The 21198-nt window shown below is 41.1% G+C and overlaps 2 protein-coding genes and 1 long non-coding RNA gene across 6 annotated transcripts in view; all 3 read left to right on the top strand.

The window, feature by feature from the left end:
* The window catches only part of csnk1g1 (casein kinase 1, gamma 1), a 32484-nt gene extending 16355 nt beyond the window's left edge, over positions 1-16129 (top strand). The window contains exons 5-14 of one of the 4 annotated variants that reach the window (XM_069705599.1): positions 252-403; positions 2406-2640; positions 2762-2847; positions 3269-3353; positions 3555-3703; positions 3786-3893; positions 5032-5142; positions 8411-8517; positions 12078-12101; positions 12995-16129. In XM_069705599.1, coding sequence (XP_069561700.1) covers positions 252-403; positions 2406-2640; positions 2762-2847; positions 3269-3353; positions 3555-3703; positions 3786-3893; positions 5032-5142; positions 8411-8517; positions 12078-12101; positions 12995-13049 — 1112 coding nt within the window. In that variant the 3' untranslated portion in view covers positions 13050-16129. The remainder of the gene's footprint in view (positions 1-251; positions 404-2405; positions 2641-2761; positions 2848-3268; positions 3354-3554; positions 3704-3785; positions 3894-5031; positions 5143-8410; positions 8518-12077; positions 12102-12994) is intronic. The other 3 variants (XM_069705601.1, XM_069705600.1, XM_069705602.1) reach the window with 3 other exon arrangements.
* Positions 16130-16150: 21 nt separating this feature from the next.
* Positions 16151-17613, top strand: LOC138624990 (uncharacterized). Its single transcript, XR_011311198.1, has 2 exons — positions 16151-16573; positions 16624-17613. It is a non-coding gene; the product is annotated as an uncharacterized lncRNA (long non-coding RNA).
* A 998-nt stretch (positions 17614-18611) lies between these two features.
* On the top strand, positions 18612-20605 carry rps17 (ribosomal protein S17). The gene is made up of 5 exons (XM_069705591.1): positions 18612-18649; positions 19402-19553; positions 19785-19890; positions 19982-20047; positions 20477-20605. The coding sequence occupies exons 1-5, from the start codon at positions 18647-18649 to the stop codon at positions 20552-20554; spliced, it is 405 nt and encodes a 134-aa protein (XP_069561692.1). The 5' UTR covers positions 18612-18646; the 3' UTR covers positions 20555-20605.
* Positions 20606-21198: the final 593 nt, after the last annotated feature.

The raw sequence follows: 21198 nt of genomic DNA, 5'->3' as shown, positions 1-21198 counted from the left end.
CCACTTGGAGGCCTCTCATGGTTCACCTTGGACCCAACTTAGAAATACCATTAGTCAAGGAAGACAGAAATAACAAACATATCTGCCACCCAAGCTATCTCGGTCTTTCCACCAGTTTGTAAAACTTTGATGAGCTTCCAAACACATAGTTAGACGATAAAGGTTTGGGATTAAATGGATAAATATGATTTTTTTTTTGTTTTATTTTTTGTCTGTTCTAAGTCTTATTTCCTTTTTTTCTTGTGTTTCAGCTGAAGGTGTGCCCCAGGTGTTTTACTTTGGGCCCTGTGGGAAATACAACGCCATGGTTCTGGAGCTGCTCGGCCCGAGTCTAGAAGACCTCTTCGACCTTTGTGACCGGACATTTTCCCTGAAGACCGTCTTAATGATAGCGATTCAGCTGGTGGGTTTGGAGCCTTTTATGACACATGACGTTTCTTGAAAATATCTTCTATTCACTTGTTGTGATTGATGAAATGTTAATATTTAAGATTAGCGTGGATGAATTTCTTCAGCTTTTAGTTTATTTCGACCAAGAAGAAATTTGTCTTGTAACCAAGTAAAACATACAAAAGCTTTAGCACACTGATGAAGTACATAGAACATAAAATCTAGCTTTTCATAAAGCATCACAGTTCAATCCAGCTATCAAAAATGGTTCAAAAACATGATCGCCAGGTAATCAGCACTCCGTATTACTGTAAACGCTCATGTAACTGTCAGTGAAAATGGTTCAAAAATATGGCTACTCGGCTTTGATAGATCGCACTGGGAATTCAACATATTTTATTCTTGTTTTATTTTACAGTTTTTAGCAGTAATGTTATTCTCTGTTACAACTTTATTTATGCAGTGCTGGGTGGTTGTAAGGCAACAGCGCTGCAACACTTCCTGCTCAAGGAACTGCCTAAAGTTTTAATGTGAAATAGAAGGAGTGACTTGGACAAAAAGTTGTAGGATAGTGTACTGCCCTGTTTTTGTTTTGTTTTTGTTTTTTTTTTGGGGGGGGGGTTTCTGGAGCATTTAAACATACCACACTGTTTCTCAGTAGATGCAGTTTGCTCCGTTGACAAAAAAAAAAAAAAAAAAAAAACAGACATGTGGTGAAAAGCTATGGATATAGCTAACGGGTGAATGGGAGAGTTAAGATGTTGTTTTATTGTCAAACTATTTTAAAGGTCAAAGAGGAATTTTCAGGCCTAAGATGGAGGACGGGTTATTTCCATTTGTAGCAAATGGCATAAACTGTTAGTAAAAATTAAGATGAGACATTAGAAATTCATACCTGTCTAAAACAATGGCCTGGTTCTGTCTTTCAATGAGATAAATCAAGGCAACAAGCATTTTTTATTATCTTAGTGATTTTTTTTTTTTTTTCATCTGCCAGAAAGACTCACACAAAATTACTGATTTTGAATAAATTGTCCCTTTATAGCCATTTTCATTGTTTTTTGTGAATGAAGTAATCTATCGTTTGTTGGGCTGCATGTACCCAAAGTGCTGCCTGCAGACCGCAGGCACATCCAGCAGGTGGTTAGGTGGTTTACCAGTGCAGAGTCTCCTGTTACAGAGTCTGCAAATTAGCAATCTATATATATATTTGAGGCGCCTCAAATTTTCTAACATTTCATTTCGTCAGCACAAAATCTGCAGTGCTCTTGTAAATTTGTAAAGAATCCCGCAAAACGGCACAGCGTAAGCCGGGTGTTACGGAACGGAGATTTGCTTAAGACTGCATCTCAGGTCTTCTGCATTTATCATGTTGTGCTTCATTTAAATTTTTTTAGCACAAATAAGGGATTGAACTGTTAGTGCTGCGAGCTTGTACCCCTGCTCCAGCTCCAACAGCCCCAAGTAAAGGATCTTCCTGCTCACATCATTACGTTTTATCTTTAGCTGTGAGCACTTTGGTTAAAACTTCTCGTCGTTAAACAGATCATTCTTTTTGATCTTTGTCGGTCGTGCTCGTCATCTTAAGTCCCAGCAGGACGGTGTGGCATCTCGGTTGCTGGTTTGAAATCAGGCTTTTCCTGTCTGAAAGTAATGGGCCACTGTGATAAAACATCCCCCAGTCTGCAGTACACGGTTTCTATAGTCTCCAAGCTAAAACCACAGGAGACATGATACAACCACAAGACTAGTAAGCTCATTTTATGGTGTAAAATAGGTGCAGTGGCCCTTTAATGGGTAATAACGCTGAAATCAATTTCTGAGGAAATACAGTATTACAATGGTTCTGAAAAGACGGGACATATCGTAGCAGCAAACTTGTGCAGAAGAAATGTTCTTTTTCTTGACTCCCACTTTGCTGCTTTTGTGGCCGAGTCTGAGATTGTACATTTTGTTTATTTTTTTTCTGAATCAACTACATGATTGGTTTCTCTTTGCTGACTCTTCCTCACCAGATTTCTCGAATGGAGTATGTGCACTCTAAAAATCTCATCTATAGAGATGTAAAGCCTGAAAATTTTCTCATTGGACGACAAGGGAATAAAAAGGAACACATCATCCACATCATCGACTTTGGCCTGGCCAAAGAATACATCGACCCCGAGACCAAAAAACACATTCCGTACCGGGAGCACAAGAGCCTGACTGGTACCGCCCGATATATGTCCATCAATACACACTTAGGCAAAGGTAGGAAAGACTTCATGGTTGGTTTTTGTATTAGGTCAGCTGTGTTATAAAATGTCTCTTCTTTTTTTCTTCTTCTTCTTTGAAGTTTTTCATTGAAATCTTGTCAAATCTGTTCATATAGAACAAAGCAGGCGAGATGACCTGGAGGCGTTAGGCCACATGTTCATGTACTTCCTTCGTGGGAGTCTACCGTGGCAAGGACTAAAGGTAGGCCGAGTGCATGCACGTGTTATAAAAAAAAAAATCTTGTTTTATCTTATATACTGAAGAAACACATTCATCACCAAAACAATAACATCTCAAAGAAACCTTAAAATCACAAAACAATAATTACATCAGTATCATTGTTTTATTTACATTAAATCATGAATATTTTCGGAGAGTGTTGAAAGTCAGTTTCGCATTAAAGTGAGAAAAATGTAAGCTATTAGGAAAATAAAGCTACATTTAAACATCAGTGTAAAATGAAAATTAGCCAGTCTGTTATCCAATAGAGTGTCCAGTCAGGGTTTAAGGTTCACTCTTAATCAGTCTAACACAAACTAATAACATAAATGCATAATTCTGATTAACTCTCATTAGACATCAGATGTGGTTCTTATTTCCTTCTGTTTTGGATCTCTGGCAGGCCGACACGTTGAAAGAGCGATACCAGAAGATTGGAGACACAAAACGAAACACTCCCATCGAGGTCCTCTGTGAGAACTTCCCAGGTATATAACATACTCATGATGTTCTATGAACCAGGCCGTAAAGCTTCCAAATATAGATATTGGTAGTGCCGTTTTTTTTTTTTTTTTTTTTTTAAGAGTTTCCAAATGAAATGCTCTGAAATGTCATCCCACCATATAATTAGAATTAAATTCTCTACATGAAAGGTTATACCATCTTTTTTCATTTTGTTTTTAATTCAGAGGAAATGGCCACCTACTTGCGATATGTGAGACGGTTGGACTTCTTTGAAAAGCCCGACTACGAATATTTGAGGACTCTGTTCACTGAACTGTTTGAGAGGAAAGGATACACCTTTGACTACACTTACGACTGGGTTGGCAGGCAGATTGTAAGTAACACATGCAAACAAGTATGATTCAATTCATTGCTCCTTGACTGCAGAGAGTTGAACTAATTGTTGTTGCCTTCAGCCCACACCGGTGGGGTCTGTGCACATAGACTCTGGAGCATCTGCTGTCACGAGAGAGAGCCATCCTCACAGAGACCGACCCTCACAGCACCCACCAATCAGAAATCAGGTACGCCAGGTTTTGTTTTGTCAGTGAGGAGATGTGAGCTTTTTGCCAGGCTTTTGTTCCAGTGACAGCAAAGGAAACGGTGCACTACAGCCTGAAGCTCAGTTTATTCAGTCAGGCTTCATTATTTCTGATATTGTACAGTATGTGTAAGAGGGATAATTACCATGCAAAGTCATTTTAACATGCATGTTATTCTAATGCAGGCAAAACACTGTTTTTGAATTATCCCCATTTAGTTTTGAGCAAATGACTGTTTCAGTCTAGCTTTTTTTTTGTTTGTCTGGACTGTTGTCAAGTATTTCAGACCAGAATTTGTAATGAGTTCTGCTGATCGACAGCAGCCCTCAGATAACTGAGATAATGCTTTATTATCATTCACATACTGTACTACATTGAAATGAGAAACACTAAGAGAATGTAAAGGAGGGATTATGTCTGAGATTTTTTTTATTAGGAAATGGTCTCAAGTTGGAAGTGCAAGTGTGTTTCATGGGATCACGGTTGCCTTTAAAGTAAGTTTCAGAACTATGGTGCCGATTCGCGTTATGTTTTTTGCTCCATTTGAGGTTTGGGTGAATATAAATAATTAAACATTTCTGCCAATTGAAGAGTTTAGTAACTTTTTCAGTAAGTTCACTGCTGAATGTGATCTACATTTTGCTCGTGCAAACACCCGCTTTGATTGCTAGTGTTAATTGCTGGTATGAAGACAACTTCTCAAACAAATGGTTTGTTGTATCAGAAGCAAACAATTTGCAAAGGTTACTTTTCAGCATGTTGGGTTTAATTTATGTGTTAATGAAACGTAATGAGATTGAGGCCAAAGTCTGACATGTAAGAGCTTTTCCTCCGTTTGGCTTCAGGCTCATTAGTTTCTAGTTCAGTTCTCTGGCTGAAGCCTTGCTTTGATTTTGATTCACTCTTTTATTTTGTCACTTTTTTTTTTTTTTTTCTCCATTTCTCATGCTGCTTTGCACGGTACCTTGCCTCGCACACCCAAATACCCATCTTTCCTAACACAATTATTCCATCACCTCCCCCCCTCCCTCTCCCATCGCACCCCCCAATCCCACCTCCCCTCACATCACCGGTGCTACCCCCTTCCCCCTCCTCCCCCCTCCCCCCGACTCCCGAGCAGACAGCAGTGTCAGATCGACGAGGAGCATGGGAGGTGCAACCCACACGCCAAGCAAACTCCTCCTATCTGACCTCCCACCTGGCAGCGGACAGGCACGGGGGCTCAGTGCAGGTATACACCCCTCACCTGATCGACCAACAGCCCCCACCCGATCTCCATGGAGTCAGATCTGTCTCATAGGATCCAATCTAAAATAAACAAACCCCTAAATGGGGCTTCCAAAGCAAAGAGAGAAAATACATTTAATGGAGAAATGCCCTTTTTATAGATACATTTTGAGTTGATTAGACTAGTTTTATACATAATTGAGGCAGAGATGTTTGTTTTATCTCAAAATAAGCATCTAATAATACTCGGGTGCCTCATACTCAAAATATTCAAGTGATCAACTCAAAATATTTTTAATATTTTAAACCAGAACATGCAGAAGAGATAAAGTTGCACTGTCAACCTGCCATTTTTATATTATAGCTCATATTTCCTGAATGTCATTGACTTTTCTAATAACTAATAAATATTTAATTGTAGATAACAGACTTCTTTTTTTTTTTTTTTTTTACCAGATAAGGACATTTGTTTAGTCTTTTAGCCTCATGTGTGAGACAGATCTACAACCATATGACCTCCCCAACCCCTTTTACCCTTGGCTGGGAAATGTTATTTTTCTGCTCTACCATGTGCATGTCATCTGGTGCCACCCACCCCAGATGGTGAAAGTGTGATTTTAGCTTTTATAAACAGCAGCCCTGGTTTTGGCATTTATATTTCCAATTCTCTCCTCATGACGCTTGGACATTCCTTGCAAGATCAAGAAGCCTTTTGCATGGCAGGATGACCTGGCTTAGCCAGCTGAGTGCATGCTTTTAAGTCATTTAAGGGTTGTTATGCTTAAAAGAACATTCTGGTGTAATTCTGACTCTTCTCCATCACTAAAGATTGTCCCCGTCTTCAAAAAGTTTTGTTTGCATAGGTGTGAAGTGTATGATTCTGTGAATCACTGCCTTTTCTACAAAATGCCATTCATGTTGAAATAGAGTGGAAAATTTAAAGTCTCCAAGTATTTAGTTTGTATTCCCCCCCCCCCCCCCCCTGTGAAAGTGATCGAATTAGGACCTGGTTTGCCCCGGGCAGAAATGTGGCACTCTCCAGATGCAGAATGAGTTATGTAAAGTCAGAGAAACTGCTGCTGTGTGCAATATGGTGACCATGTGATCAACGGATAGAGCAGAGCTAATGCTAGCAGGCTTAGCAGTGACACTGTTGGCTTACAAAACACCATAAGCACCATGGCCTTAACTCATTCACACACAAAAAAAGATAGTCAAAATAGTTTTATTTCTGCATGGAGTGATTATTATCCCTTCATGCAAACACAACATATTTATTTCTGTTACAGTAACTGTGTTACAGAATATTATAGAAGTATAAAGAATGTAAATGTCTTCTTTTTTTTTTTTTTTTTTTTTATTCACATCACCTTGTCTGCTTTTTGAAGCGCGTTGAATCTGTGTTGAGCACACAGACGATGGTGAGCTATAAGACTTTTTATCAACAGCTCCTGCAGATGTAGTGTTCAGCTGAGAGTAAACACCCTTCAGAATGGTTTTCTGGTATTTGTAGTCATTTTAAGGAAAGTGGAAAAGTCATTTCAAAAACGGTGTACTCCCTTTTATCAGGGCAATTGCATCTCTTTTTTTTTCTGCACGTTTTCAATGTGAATGGCAGTGAGTTGGGTGATTAGGCCGAGGTTTTCAAATGTTTGTACATATGCAGTCATGTGAAAAAAATAAGGACATCCCATAGACGTTGTTGGCTTTTTTTTTTGACAAGCAACAATTTCGTCCTCTTTGAAACGGTGTCTACAGATCAAAGTGATGTCCTCAAACAAATGGCACGTGTTATCATATTTATTATTTAAAGAAAGAAAAAAACAGATCAATCATATGGAAAAAAATAATTACATTCTCACTTTTATCACCCATTCAAAGCATTAAAATTTGAATCAGGAGTTCCAGATTAGTTGTCAATGATTAGAACCTTCTTATGAAGTGCCAGGAGGAACCGGTCTTATTTAATACCGCTGTCCTCTGGTGTCTGGTTTTCTTTGCTGTTGAAGTGTGTGGTGACATTATGCCAAGATCTAAAGAGGCTTTCAAATAAAGGTCGTGGGTCTGGCAAAGGATTTAAAAAGGTTTCCAAATTGTTTGAAATAAGTCAGTCTGTTGTAAAGAGAAAAAAAAAAATCATCTAGTGTAGATTTCAAACGACTGCCAGTTTTCCCCAGCAAATTCAGGCAAAGAGCTCAGAAAGAGATGACACTAATCTGACCAGCATGGGGGGTATGGCAGGAAAAAGCCTTTGCTATGGAGCAAAACTGCAGTTTGCAGACGAACGTGTAGCAAAAACACTAGATTAGCTCATATTTGAAAAATTATTGATTGAAAAAGCTCATTTTCCTTGCGTTGTTGTTCAAGTATATCAGCTTTATCTGCAGGCACTGTATCAAAGAGGATCAAATGTTTACTTGCCCAAATATGTCCAAAAAAAAAGATGTCCATAGTTTTTCCCACTAAACTGTGTGGTTACACATCAGCACACAAAAACACATTTTTACCTTCATTTTGTCATGTCCTCTACGGGTCAATGGTACAACCATCTTTAACTGTTCTTTGTGTATTGTGATTTTATATGTGTCATCTAAACACGTTTTAAAGGTGTTGTTTGTCCATCTTTGTCATTCTGATTTTTAAATGTCTGGTTTTTTTTTGGTTTTTTTTACAATTGGCACATACTTTAAGCTGCAAAGCACATTTCAAAAGCCAGAAAATGATGTTTTTACCAACTGTAGACCATTTAGATATTTGTAAAAAAAATATTTAGTAAAAGTATTTATTTACACTACATACACCTGAAATGGAATCACCACATCTGGTGAAGTCATTTCTTTTTGTTGTCAGGCGTGGTCACTTGCAAGCATTATTCCCTGCGCACCACATCTCTCTAGTTCACTGATATCGTTAGACATCTTCATTTGGGACTGACTCCAAGCTGTCGTTACGACCGCTGACAGACGGTGATGCACGCTGGTAAAACCAACATGGATTGGCTATTGATACAAATGTGGCAGCCACTTGATATTTTCTTGCATTGTTCTTTCCTGCTGGGAAGCCCGCTTCCTCAAAATGAAACTTTTAAAACTGCCGTGATGTGGTAAAGTAACATTTCTGTGTTCCTCGTTAACCAGGGCAGCTTTCTTGTCACCGCAGTGCTTGTTTCTTTCCTTCACCTCTGACCATCGTGTTACCATGAAACTGTGGGTTGGACTGCTACACACAAACACCAGTCGGGTGATCTGAAGTAACGCCAGTCTGTGCCGCAGGTGGTCAGTTCAACCAACGGGGAGCTGAACCCAGACGATCAGCTGGCCGTTCATTCCAACGCTCCGATCACAGCTCAGGCAGAGGTGGAGGTGGTCGACGAGGCCAAGTATGTGTCACGCACCCACCACGCCTCTTTTCCATGTCCATCTGTCGCTTCCCTCTCTCTCTCTCTCTCTCTCGCTCTCTCTCTCTCGCCACTTTTTGCCACGGTGTGGAGTTGTGGCAGCTCCGACCTCCCAGCTGTCAGCCTGCTGCCGCCCCTCTTGTCCGCCTGACTGCGGGGTTTTGATCTCGACTGCTGCCCGTCTCTGTGCGCGTCCTCTCAGCCCGATTCTTTTCCGAGAAAGAAAGTCGATGCAGATGAACTAATTCATCTTCTCATACCACTGACCTAGGCCACTGAGGACGCAGCCTTTGTTGTCCTTAAAGAAAGACCCCACTGTTGACCTACATGACTGTCGTGTCTCGAACAGCCCCCATAAGTATCTATGCAGAGCAGAACCAGCAGTGCATTGTGCCGACAGACAACTGCGATCACGCCGACTCGCCACGTGGTCGACGCATTTTAAGATTATGTACATGATGTCATTTACATGCAACGGTCACTTCTTTCTCTCCAAGACGTGGCCTGAAAAACACGGCAACCCCCGTCGTTGGCATCGGTTTTGTTCAGTTTGTCTGAGAGCTGGTGGCACAGCTTACCAGATATCGGTGCCAGTTTTCAGCACCAGTAGCTGGAATGATGCAATGCTGCACGGCTGGCCGCCCACTGTGAAAAAACTGTGCTGCGAGCTGGATGTCACATGGTTCAGCTGACTGAGAAGAACTGAGACACACAGCTGAGACAAAACATATCTTAACGTTATTAATTCCAGATTCTTTCTTTGTAATTTGAGTCCCGAGACGTCCCTACAGACTTACAAACTTTTTAGATTTTAGATTTTTAGTTGGTGAAATATATGTTTTGAAATTTTATTTCACACTTCTTAAGAGCAAAATATATATATGTAGGAGTATAATTCTCAAAATATATCAGTTGTAGGTTCTTTAAAGAATAATATTTTTAAAAAAATGTGATAGGTCTCTGTTAATAAAAGTGCTTTACTGACTTGCTCTTGTCTGACCAAAACATTATTCCAGGAGTGCACGCAGGAAGTAAACAAATCTGGTCATAAGACCTTTCACAGTAGTCATATGGCATTGATAGACTTTAATCAAAACAATATTATTTCATTTACAAGTTCAATTTCTCAAAAAAAAAAAAAAAAAACAATAACTCTTTTAGGAGTTCCAGAAACTCGAGGTCACACATGTGACCGGTGGGATTAAACACGAGAAAATAAACATTTTGCACTTGAAATTTTAGGTTGTTAGTTTATTTTAATAAAAAAAAAAAAAAATTGGATAAAAGTTCAAACATAAACACTGTAGCGAGCATTTCAAAATGACACTTTATTTGAGGCGATCATTTCATTTCGAGACTCCACTTTGATCGAAGGATCTGACGGTTGTGATTTGAGCCAGTCAGCATTGTAACCACACAGGACCGCAGTCGTAGGTCAGAACAGAGATTCCCTGTTTATAGTCCGCAGTGGCGGCGTATGAGATAATGGAGCACAATAAGAAATAGTAACTTTATTTATGTAGCACGCTTCATACAACGATTGCAGCTCGGAGCTTCACATGCAAATGACAAAGTCAGGACAACCAGACAAAGTCAAATAAAGGACCAATGAGAGCAGAGGAAATCTGAGTATACAGATAAATCAATAAAAGGCCGTTAAAAACAGGACTGATGAAATGTCTCTCTGTACAGATGTGCTTTTTACCCGTTTTATAAAAACCATCCCGTCAGCTGGCCCGTCTGACACGCGTCGGTAAAAAAAAAACTGCCCGAATCTTTGCGAAATTATCGGACATGAACAATTTAAACAGTTTGGTTAATTTTACTGAGTGTTCAATTCAAAGCTTTTCACAATAAAAATCAGTGGCCGGGTGGCCATCGTTGGGGTCAGCTGAGCACTAACATATCATGTATAGAAATATCAATACCAACGCAAAATTAACTCATTTTTCTTCAATCTTAAAGTAGGTGTTAAATTTCATCCTGTATCATTGTAATAATAATAAATAAATAAAAAATAATAATTAAAAAATGATTTGAAGCTTTTACATCTACCCCCATACATTCTGCATATCTTGATTGAGGTGATCCGTTCAGCCCTGTTAGTTATTGCAATTCCTTAACTATGAACCATCTTCCCCTCCATCAAAGGCACAGTAAAAAAAAAAATTAAAAAAAGATTCGCTGCTTCTCGTCTCCTCGAGTCTCCCAGCAGTTTATTCTCTTTAATCCGCACTCGCTTCTATTTCTGCCCGGATGACAGGACTTCCTGCTGTTGTCTCCGTTCTCATAATTGTTTGATATGATGATCGGCGTGTTCGCTGCCAGTCTCTTTGATACCTCGTCAAACAAGCTTTTGGTTTGATACGAGAACACGAAGCGATGAATGCAAATGCAAATCTGATGCAATTTAATGAATGTTTTGCCTTTTGACGGATTATGAGATGTAACCGTGTTGAATTATATATGGGTGGCTTTTCATCGTTTTGTCAACATTTTGATGAACAGTAGCAAATTCAACAAATCAAATGTCTGTGCAGGACCAGTTTAAAGTTTTAGTTTCCATCAGTGAGGCTTTAATGGAAAACATTTTTTAAAACTCATTATCTGTACATGTGTGCAAAGTCCATCAGATTTTGAAGCAGTAGCAGCTGTACACTTACTTTTCTACGTGTGCTTCATAGAGAACATTTTCCTATATTTGTAAGATACAAGTTTCCGAGTTTAAATTTAGTCGGCTTGTACGTGATTGTTTACCAAGTGGATATTTACGTAGCTCTAAATAACTCGGGGTTCATCGGGGTTCAACTCCCTCCCGCAGTTGTATGAAAAGGTTTTGGCACCATTGAGCAAATTACATGTAAAGGCACAAATGTTTAATGCACTTTTTATTTTCTGAATTTTATCTTGACGTATTAAGAAAAAAGAAAAAAAAAATCTTCCCAGTAATTGTAATCAGCAGGAGGACCGCTAACTCCGAAACACAAATTACAGCCCGTGATATTACAGATATTGCCGCCGATTCGCTTTTGATGACTAAAGTTGACTTGCCTCGCGCAGCTGGATTTAGTAAATCAACCTGTTATTATTTACTAAGAGCTTAGAAAGGACTAAAAGCATGAAATTAGCGATGGATGTGATGAATAGTTTGTTCAACCCAATCTTGCGCTTACTTCTGTTGCCGTCCACGTTTTCACAAAAGTAGAAAATCAAAATGGTTTGATTGATTTTGAAGAAGCAGCCGAGGAGCCTTAAAAGGGCACATTGTTATCGTAACTGTAACGCGCTGCGCAGCGTGTTTTGGTGCCGTGTCGTCCTCGTTCCCAGAGTCGATGCGCTGCAGCTGTTTCTGTAATCTTTCCTCCCTTTTAACCTCTCGGTCTCTCCCTCACCGTGTCCCGCCCCGTTGTCCCGTCGGTGTGTTTTGTGCGCATGCTTTGTGTGGCATGAGCCCAGTCCCATCATCTCGGCCTCGCTGTATTAATCTATCTTTCTTTTCTCTTTACACTCTTTCCTCTCTTCTTCTTCTTCTTCTTCTGTAGCTGCGTGAAAATGCTCAACCTGTGGTGAGTCCCTCTCTGCTCGTCCACATCAGACTCATGGGACAGGGAGTGGACCGGCCTAGGCTGGGCCCGGTGCAGTTGATATTTACCAAATTTAACCAAGCGTCTCGCCGGTACGGTAGTGCCACATACCCCACGAGAACTCTGGGGGGCTGTAGCCTCTACCAAGGCTCTGGCCTTTCGTACTTTTTGATGTTGATAAGTGACAGATGAGTAAAGAAGACTGTAAACTGTGCTGCTGAACTAAATTAAACTTGAGGGCCGAAGGAATAAGCTACAAGGACTTTGAAGTTAAGTAAATTATATTTTTGTGTGCCCCTGTAGTAGTATTATTATATATTATGTCGTAATACGACTCCTTCTCGGCAGCGCATTTGGCTTCAGATCAAAGGCCTTTAAACTCTTGTTGCATGGTGCGCCGTTATTCTTTATCAGTGAATTAATCTGAGAGAACCCAGTCACTGTCCTATGTCTTGATCCACAGCTTTTTTTTTGGTTGTTTTTCTTGTCTTTGTATGTTTTTATTAACCATTCAGGCTCACCATGTCCCCCGTGCTCTCTGTGTGCACTGCTCCGTTTATATATTTAGTTATGTTTTGCATAGGAGAAATATTACCTTCAGGTTCACTGCAGCACTTTGTAGTTGCGGCCCTCTGCCATTTGTCTATTAAAACGGTGGGAGGTGAATAAGTATGCAAACCACCCTTTGACGCCCTGAGATCATTCCCAAAACGAAACCAAAAAAACATCTGCCTCGATTCGGAGAACTCAAATTTAAGCTCCCGTGATACCGAACACGCTGATTTAAGCAGCCCGCTTGTGTTTGTTGTTTCTTTTGCTTCATCCGACGCCTCTCTCGTCTACGTATTGATTTCACGTCCGTCTCATTTCTGCAGGTGCTGCTGTTTCTTCAAGCGAAAACGGAAGAAGAACGCGCCGAGGCACAAATGATCACCGCCGCGCCAGCCTGAAAACCTTCCAAGTGTCCGGCTCAGTCGATTGTGATTTCAGAAATCAATAAGGTCCCTTTCAGAATAAAAGAAGGGAGTCCACGGCAAGATCTTGATTGAATTGTTCTTTGTTGGGACAAGTTATAAAACGGTTTGTGGAGATGTACGAGACGCTCGTGTCTTGTGATGGGAGTCCTTTTTTATTTGTGATTTTTTTTCTCCCCCCCCCCCCCTCTTTTTTTTTTTTCCCCTCTGCCGAGACGTGTGGGGATGTTTTGCAGGTCAGTGGGCCAAACGGAACCTTTTTGATGGAACTTTACAGAGGATCTTTTTTTCTTTTTTCCTCTCTTCCCACGACATCCAGCATTTGTACTTTTCTCTCATTATTTTTGCTCTATTTTTGCTCCCGTTTCTCCCCTGTGGTATCGCAAAGGAAGAGACGGATCCTCATGTGGAAGATTCAACCTGTCTCGTACTATAATTTCTGGTTCACTCACGAGATGATATTTTTGTTTCCCCCCCCCCCCCCCCCCCCCCCCCCTCTGTCAAGTCCCAGTTCAACGTGGTTTGTGCCCCTCGTTAGTTTTTGCGAATTCATTTTGACACAAAGCCCCCTTTTGGTCACTCCTGACGTGGGGCTGAATGTAAACTTGGAAAATGGAGGAGCCAAGAGCGTAACTGCCTATATCCACCGACGGGCACAAAGAGCATCAGTCTGCCGTTTGGCCCCTGCACTTTTTTTTTTCCCTCCAAAGAGGTCGACCCCGGCGCCGGGACCCGGGGCCCGAGAGAACCGAAGACCACGGACGACGCCTCCTGGCACTGCGTTCTCTGAGGACGACTTCTGCTCGCGCCGCTTGGTTAAAGCGCTCACCTTAACCACGCTGCAGTCACAGTACACTACAGTCTCTTTCGACTCCTGCAGTTTCGCCCCGCGTTGTCTTCGTCACGACGAGCGGCAACCTGACATTCGTACACGGGGCTGAAAAAAAAAAAAAAAAAAAAAAATTAAAAATTGCTATTTATGCTATTTATCTCTCGGTTGCCGCCAGTTTTCCTACTAATTCTAAAACATACACACTGAATGTATGGACAGAAAAGTAAATGACTTTGGACCATTTATATAATCTGTCATGTGCATGGGAAGGAAATTGCAGTTGGGGAGTTCAGACCAATGTTTAAAAAAAAAAAAAATTATAAAAAAGAAAAAGAAAAAAAGAAAAATAACAAAAAAAAAAGAAGTGAGACCAAAACTTAAGTGGGTTCAGAGGGGGTCTTAAATGTTCCTGATAACGGACTCGACACCAGTGGACATTGGGGGGGGGGGACGTCGCTTTGGAGTGACGAGAGAAACTGGCGCGATTGTGCTTTGGAGAATCACAGCCTCTGTAATGCTTCTGTCCAATGCCTTAACCCCAACAAAACCAACCGACTGACCACCGCATCACATCACCAGTTGGACAACACATTGGCAGCCTGGCGATTGCGAGTTTTGCAGCGCATCATTTCCGGGAGGGGGGGGGGGTCGTCTGTACAGCGAAGCCCAAAAGTTGCGGCTTGTTCCCGGCTGGTATCAGAGCAGTGAAAGACGTTCCTTCCCCTTGTTAACACACTGAAGATGTATTCCCAAGCAAGCAACGCCAAACGGGTGGTTTGGCGTAATAATGTGTGATGGTGTTAAAGACCCCCCCCCCCCCCTCTCCCCCCTCCCCCTGCGTGTCGGGCCTGGAGACCCCTTGTGCTGTAGAGCGTGGTTTGGACGGCCGCTGAAACCTCGGTCCCTCTCCTCGGAGCGGAGAGACGAAACCTAACGTCGGCGTGGGGGAGGGCGGAGAAGTGTCCATACCGTTTTGTTTTTGTTGTTTTAATTTCGTGTCATGGAGGACTGCCTTGAAACAAAAATCCTCGATATGTCACCTTGCCTATCCTCCGAAACAGAAAGTGAATTACCGTACATAGGTGTTTTATTTTTTTATTTTACATCTAATGCTAATGTGAATTTGTTGAATGCAATTTTGTTTTTGTTTTTGTTTGTTTTTCATTCCAAATAGCCATGGTTTTACGGGGAAAGAGAGGGTAAACAAAAGCTCGACACCATGACTGCACTACATTTGTTGACCCCCGGCTCTCCCTGGCAAAACCCTGCCTTCTTAATACTGTACTTTAAATGTGCTTATTACTTTAATTGTAGCTGCCTCGTGTGCTAGGCCTTCCCTATAGGGTGCAGGGAATACACTTTAATTTGTTCTTCTTCTTTCTTTTTGTTTTGTTTTGTTTGTTTTAATCCCCCGCCCACCCATCTGTTTGTGCCATGACACCCTTCTTCTCTCTTCACACACACACACACACACACGCATATATGCATATGCAAGTCCAGGATGAATCAGCTCCCAGCGGAGTGTTGGATTGGACCTGCTGCTCCATCATCTTTAGAAGTACAATGTTGTAGATGTTGCAAATTTATCCAATGAATCAGTATGTAAACCTGCTTGTTATGTGTATTTACACTGTATAGCTTTTGGTTTCTTTTTACCCCCGCTCCCCCTCCCGACATGTCACTTAATCCGGGGGTCTAACTTATTGTGTTATCGAAAGTACTTGAATATGAAAATCTACGGGACCTTTTTCTGTTTGTTTGGTATTTTTTTTTTTTTTTTTTTTTCTGTCGTTACCATAGTAATTCCACACAAAAGGATTTTGAGGGGGAATGGTGGGAAAACAGGCTATTTGAATGACAGGTATTCATTTCTGTGAGATGTCTTAGTGCCTCTTGAGTGTGTGGGACGGGTGGAGCTCGTGGGACTCGCCCGTCGGGAGTCCCGTGCCGGCTGGCGTAAACGACCGGATGAGGTCATTTGTTTCCACCCAGGCGACGAGCAGTTCGATGTTGGAGGTTAAAATCGTGTTTCGGTCTCTGTGAAACATTCTCCGTGATGTGTTTTGATCTGGTGTCTGCGACATCTTTCTTTTTATCTTTTTTTTTTTTTTTTTGGTCCAGACACCAAACCTGTGACATCAGCCGCCTGCGATTCTCCTCGAAGCCTCGGTGGCGGCCGGACTGTTTCGTTCCAGTTACCTGAGAGGGGGGGGGAAACAAACAACAAAAAAAAAGCTGAAAGTATTCTTTGTAGTGAGATGGATATCAAGACAATATAGCCTTCAATGTTCCCCCACCGAATTCCCCGAGTGCCATTCCTGAGACTACTACTAGCCCATGCCTTTTACCTGTGCCAGGAAAATATGAAGCTGAATGTTTGTTTTTGGGGTTTATTTTTTTTTTGGGGGGGGGGGGTGGGAGAGTTTGTTTTGACCATCGCGTTCCACCTCGTGTCCTTGACGTGTGTCCGCTTGTCATTTAGAAGAAAGAAAAAAAAAACCAAAACGTGGCTCGGTACCGGGAAGCGACGACATCGCCATCTTTGCAACATCTGCTCCTTCCTCAAAACTCGTGGCTCGTTAGCTCACTGCTGCGACGGTAGATATGGAAATATCGCTCTGATGTATTTACTTTGTTTTTTTGTTGTTGTTGTTGTTGTTTTTTTACTCCGTGGGCCTCGTACAGAGCGATATAGGAGTACTCTGTGTGACTTGTACCTGCATGGCTTACCTGGAAGACGGGACTTTCCTCACCCGCGGGGCTCGTATACTGTTGGGTCGAGCGAGACGTTTTATGGCTTCCGGTCCTCGTGTTAAAATGCGTTCTTCGCGTCTCCTCGCGGCACATTTCACTTCAGTTCGGTTGTCTCCGGCGCCGGTCACTCCTCCGGCCGGACTTGCGCGTGTTTTTATGGCTGCGGTCGTGTGCGACTCATCCCTGCGTGTCAGAGCCGCGTCAGTCGAAGCAAAGGGACGGTCGTCGGTGTGAATGAATGGCTTTAGGTTCTTTTTGGGTTCTCTGGCACTTTTTCCTTGTTGCTGTACTGTAGAGTTGTGTTGGATTTACTGTAGATTTTTCTTTGAGGGGAAGGTTGAGGGTGACATTTACTGCAATATTGTGATGATTATTTGAACTGTAAATTGTACAGAGTTCACAATTGTAGTCTTTGTTTTCTGTTGGGAATCCATATAAAAGATGAATTCTTTGATTTTTTTTTTTTTTTTTTTTTTTTCTCAGTCTGTGGAAAATCTTAATTGTACAGCTCCAAGAGTTTATCCTCCCCTCAGCAGTTTTTTTTTGTTGTTGTTGTTGTTTTTTTTGTTTTGTTTTTGTTTTTTTTAGAGCTATGATTAAGAGAAATCTTAAAACTGTAAATAAATATTATTGTGTTGAAATATGAATGTCACTTCAAAAATGTATTTGAATGAGTTAGTCAAGGGCTTCAAGAATGAAGGACCCACATTTCTTCTTTTTATGGTTTCATATTTTTAATTTGCAGAAAGGGTAAAGGTCCTTTTTTATCTGAGATGCCTATGTTTTTTTGTTGTTTTTTTTTCCTCCTTGGATTCATATAATACAATATGTCACACATGAACCTTATAAAAATCACTTTTTATTCCCTCCACACCTAAAGGGAAACTCCAGTTTGCACCCTTTTTTATGTAAAATAAAAGATCTCTCCACCTTGTGGGAACGTCTTGTGTGATGATTTTGTTCCAACTGAATCAGGGACTTTATTTCTGCCTTTTAATTCAGTAGAAAATGCAAATATTGTAGATGACGGATCAAAAACAAAACCCGTTGACAGTCGTGTACGTGAGGGAATACGTATAAACTGGGGAGAAAAGGGGGCTCTGCAGGTTCTGCCTTTTTTATATATATATATATATGCGTATATATATATATATATATATATATGTGAAGTTTCTTAACGTGAACTTCAGAGTTTTTCTCTCTTCCAACACGACATGTCATGAAAGATAACATTAGTGGTTACAGTACGTTATTATAGGAGATCGTTGCAGGAGAACTTGGTGTTGGAAGTCATTTGACATTTCAGTTTGCTCTGAAAGACTTCAAAGTGTTCAGGGTTCAATTTTTTTTTTAAAGTAAAGTGACACATTCATTTGTAAAATGTGTTGTCAAAATTTAAGATTTGCATTTGTCACATTTGATCATGCTTTTTTTTTAGATGAAAGTAGCGGCCCGCTTGACACCGGTTACACACGGCATATGGAGAATACGTTTTTACAAGTTAGAAGTTAAATATTATTATTCCGGCCTGTGTTTTGTTTTTAATTGTATAATTTACCTCTAATAGAGTTATCTTGTGACCCTTTGAGTAGGTCTGACCACCAGGTTGAGAACTGTTGACCTAATAAGTACAGACAAATATTTTCAAAATCAACAATCATCACAGGTTATAAAAAAATAAAAAAAAATCCCAAGGAACTGCATTTAAAAAAAAAAAAAATTAAAATTAAAAATGTAATTCTCGTAATTATGAAACGTAAATATTTACAAACGTTGTTTCTTTTTTTGAATGAAAAGCGCTTCTGTAGTCCTGAAAGAGAAACCCGTTCACAACAGTTGTGTTCGTCCGGCGTGCTGTTCTCTCCTCCCGCCGCTAGTTGGCGGCGTTTGACCCGCAGCGCAGCCCGAAAACGATAAACTTCCGGGTTTGGTCCGCCGGCGCTTCTCTTCCGCCGGTCTGAACCAACATGGTGGGTACAATCAAAACATTTCGCCTCGGCGGCGCTCACAATCCGCCTCAATCCTCACCGCCTGTCGGCCCAACAAGCGGCTGGAAGCATCCGGCTGCACACACGAACGACACACGCATTTCTAAACGCTGGATTTTGACGCAGTTTGCTGGATTTAAATATATATATATACAAAAAACAACAACAACACACACGAGTAGCTGTTCCCGCGAACTAACCGGGCTCAGACGGTCTCCGGTGCTTTCTGCCCGTTTATTTTTGTTTACTCTTCTTTTTCCACGTCTGACCCCGAGTTTGTGTCGGTGAGTTAATTCACCTCCGTTTAAACCGTCTTTACGGTTGTTGTTGTTGTTGTTGGTTGGTCGGTCGGACATGAGGTCAAAGGTCACCCGCCGTTTTATTTACCCACGTTTAAATGAACAGCTACGTTTTCAATTATGCTGTAATTAAAATGCTTTAACGTGTGATTTTAGTATGAAAACAAACAATCACAGCTCTTCTGCTTCTCACTTGACTCCTTTTTTATAGGTTTTGTCGGTTTGACAATTAGAAAGCTTTGAAAATGTCGTCCGACATTAAAAAGTTCTTGGATGCGAGTTCTTCAGAAACTAAAGTAAAACCCAAACCTGGCGGTTGTCATGAATTCACAAGCTCAGACGAGGGAGAGAAACTCGCATGGGATGTTTTTGTTTGAGCTGAAGAGTTTTGTTTTGTTTTGTTTTTGTTTGTTTGTTTGTTTGTTTCCCTTTCAGGGTCGCGTCAGGACCAAGACGGTGAAGAAGGCCGCCCGGGTCATCATCGAGAAGTACTACACCCGCCTGGGCAACGACTTCCACGTGAACAAGAGGGTGTGCGAGGAGATCGCCATCATCCCCAGCAAGCCGCTGCGCAACAGAATTGCCGGGTGAGCAACGCTCGTTTGTTTTGTGGGTTGTTGTTGTTGTTGTTTGTTTTTAAGTTCACGATACGGATTTACTTTCCCCAAAAAAAATAACAAACCGTCAAAAACTGCGACGAACGAAGTGTCTCTGAACGATCGGCTTCTCACACCTGACGCGGCGGATTAACGCGGTAAACGTTTGTTTTTGTTTGTTTGTTTGTTTGTTTGTTTTCGTTTTCCCGCCTGTCCCGTCAGGTACGTGACGCACCTGATGAAGCGCATCCAGCGAGGTCCCGTCAGAGGAATCTCCATCAAGCTGCAGGAGGAGGAGAGGGAGAGGAGGGACAACTACGTCCCGGAGGTCTGTCCGCTCGCTCCTCTTCGTCCCGCCCGGGACTTCGTCCCCGTGACGATCTTCCCGGCAGCTGATTTGTGGCTTCTCCTCCCCGCAGGTTTCTGCTCTGGACCAGGAGCTCATCGAGGTCGATCCCGACACCAAGGACATGCTGAAGATGCTGGTGAGTGAGTTCAGCACGTAGAAATAACGGCGCTCGGATTAAAAACGAAAACTTCTAATTCATAACTGAATAGTTTTGATTAAAAAAAAAACAAAAAAAAACAAGCACGTTGCAGAGAAATTTATCGTACGGACGATGGCTGTTTAATTTAAATAACGTAGCAGACATTAATAGGGTTGATTTGCGCCTGTCGGACGTCCGTGTTAAAAAAAAAAAAAAAAAAAAAACTGCTCTCTTTAACGAACCTGTTTTTTTTTTTTTTAGATTGCTGCTTTAATTTCTTTGCAGGACATCGTGTGGATTAACCGTCATGAGATTTTATCCTAGAAACTATTATCAAAGCAGCTTTTCAGATTTTCCCGGATAGAAAGAAATAACTTGATTAATGTTCCTGAACATCTAAATAACGACCTTTTCTTCCTACTGTAGGAATTCGGCGGCCTTTCCAACCTTCAAGTCACTCAGCCGACCATCGGGATGAACTTCAAGACACCTCGCGGACTGTGAAATCTCTCCTGCAAAACTTTTGGAATAAACGTATCATTATTTGCAATGGTCCTTTTTTTTTTGTTTTGTTTTCTTTACCCAGGAAGTGATGGTTCATCTTCTCTCAATGATATGAAATGTAGAATATTTCAACAGTCACATAGTGAACACAAAGATAAACGGTGTCAAACTGATATTAGATCAACACAAATAGTCACGCCGTAGCGTCACAGATACAGCGGTTAGTGGCAGTGCCTCTCAGTGAGAAGGTTGTCGGTTCAATTCCTGCTGGACACATGGTCCAAAAAATTAATGTTCAAATTATGACCAAAAAAAAGTCATACAATAGTTTGGTCTAAAATATGACAATATTTGTTAAACAAATAAAAGTCGACAAGAAAACATTTTAGAAAAACTAATTTCAGATTTTGATTGGTCAGATCACAATTATGAAAAAAAAAAGTCATACAATAGTTTGGTCTAAAATATGACAAAAAGTCAAACTATAGCATGTCATTCGAAATACGACAAAAAAGTAATAGTAAGCATGTCGTCCAAAAACAAAAAAATAGTCATACGCATGTCCTCAAAAAGCATACAAGAAAGCCATATGCTCACAGCTACAGCGTTTCATTGGTTAGTGACAGTGCTTCTCAGTGAGAAGG

The sequence above is a fragment of the Brachyistius frenatus genome, unplaced genomic scaffold, assembly GCF_029030835.1.
Source record: "Brachyistius frenatus isolate BFR_SWC_R1_liver_20210118 unplaced genomic scaffold, ASM2903083v1 Contig_58, whole genome shotgun sequence".
NCBI lineage: Eukaryota > Metazoa > Chordata > Actinopteri > Embiotocidae > Brachyistius > Brachyistius frenatus.
The sequence above is the reverse complement of the archived record's forward strand: the minus strand, read 5'-3'. Positions and strand labels throughout refer to the sequence as shown.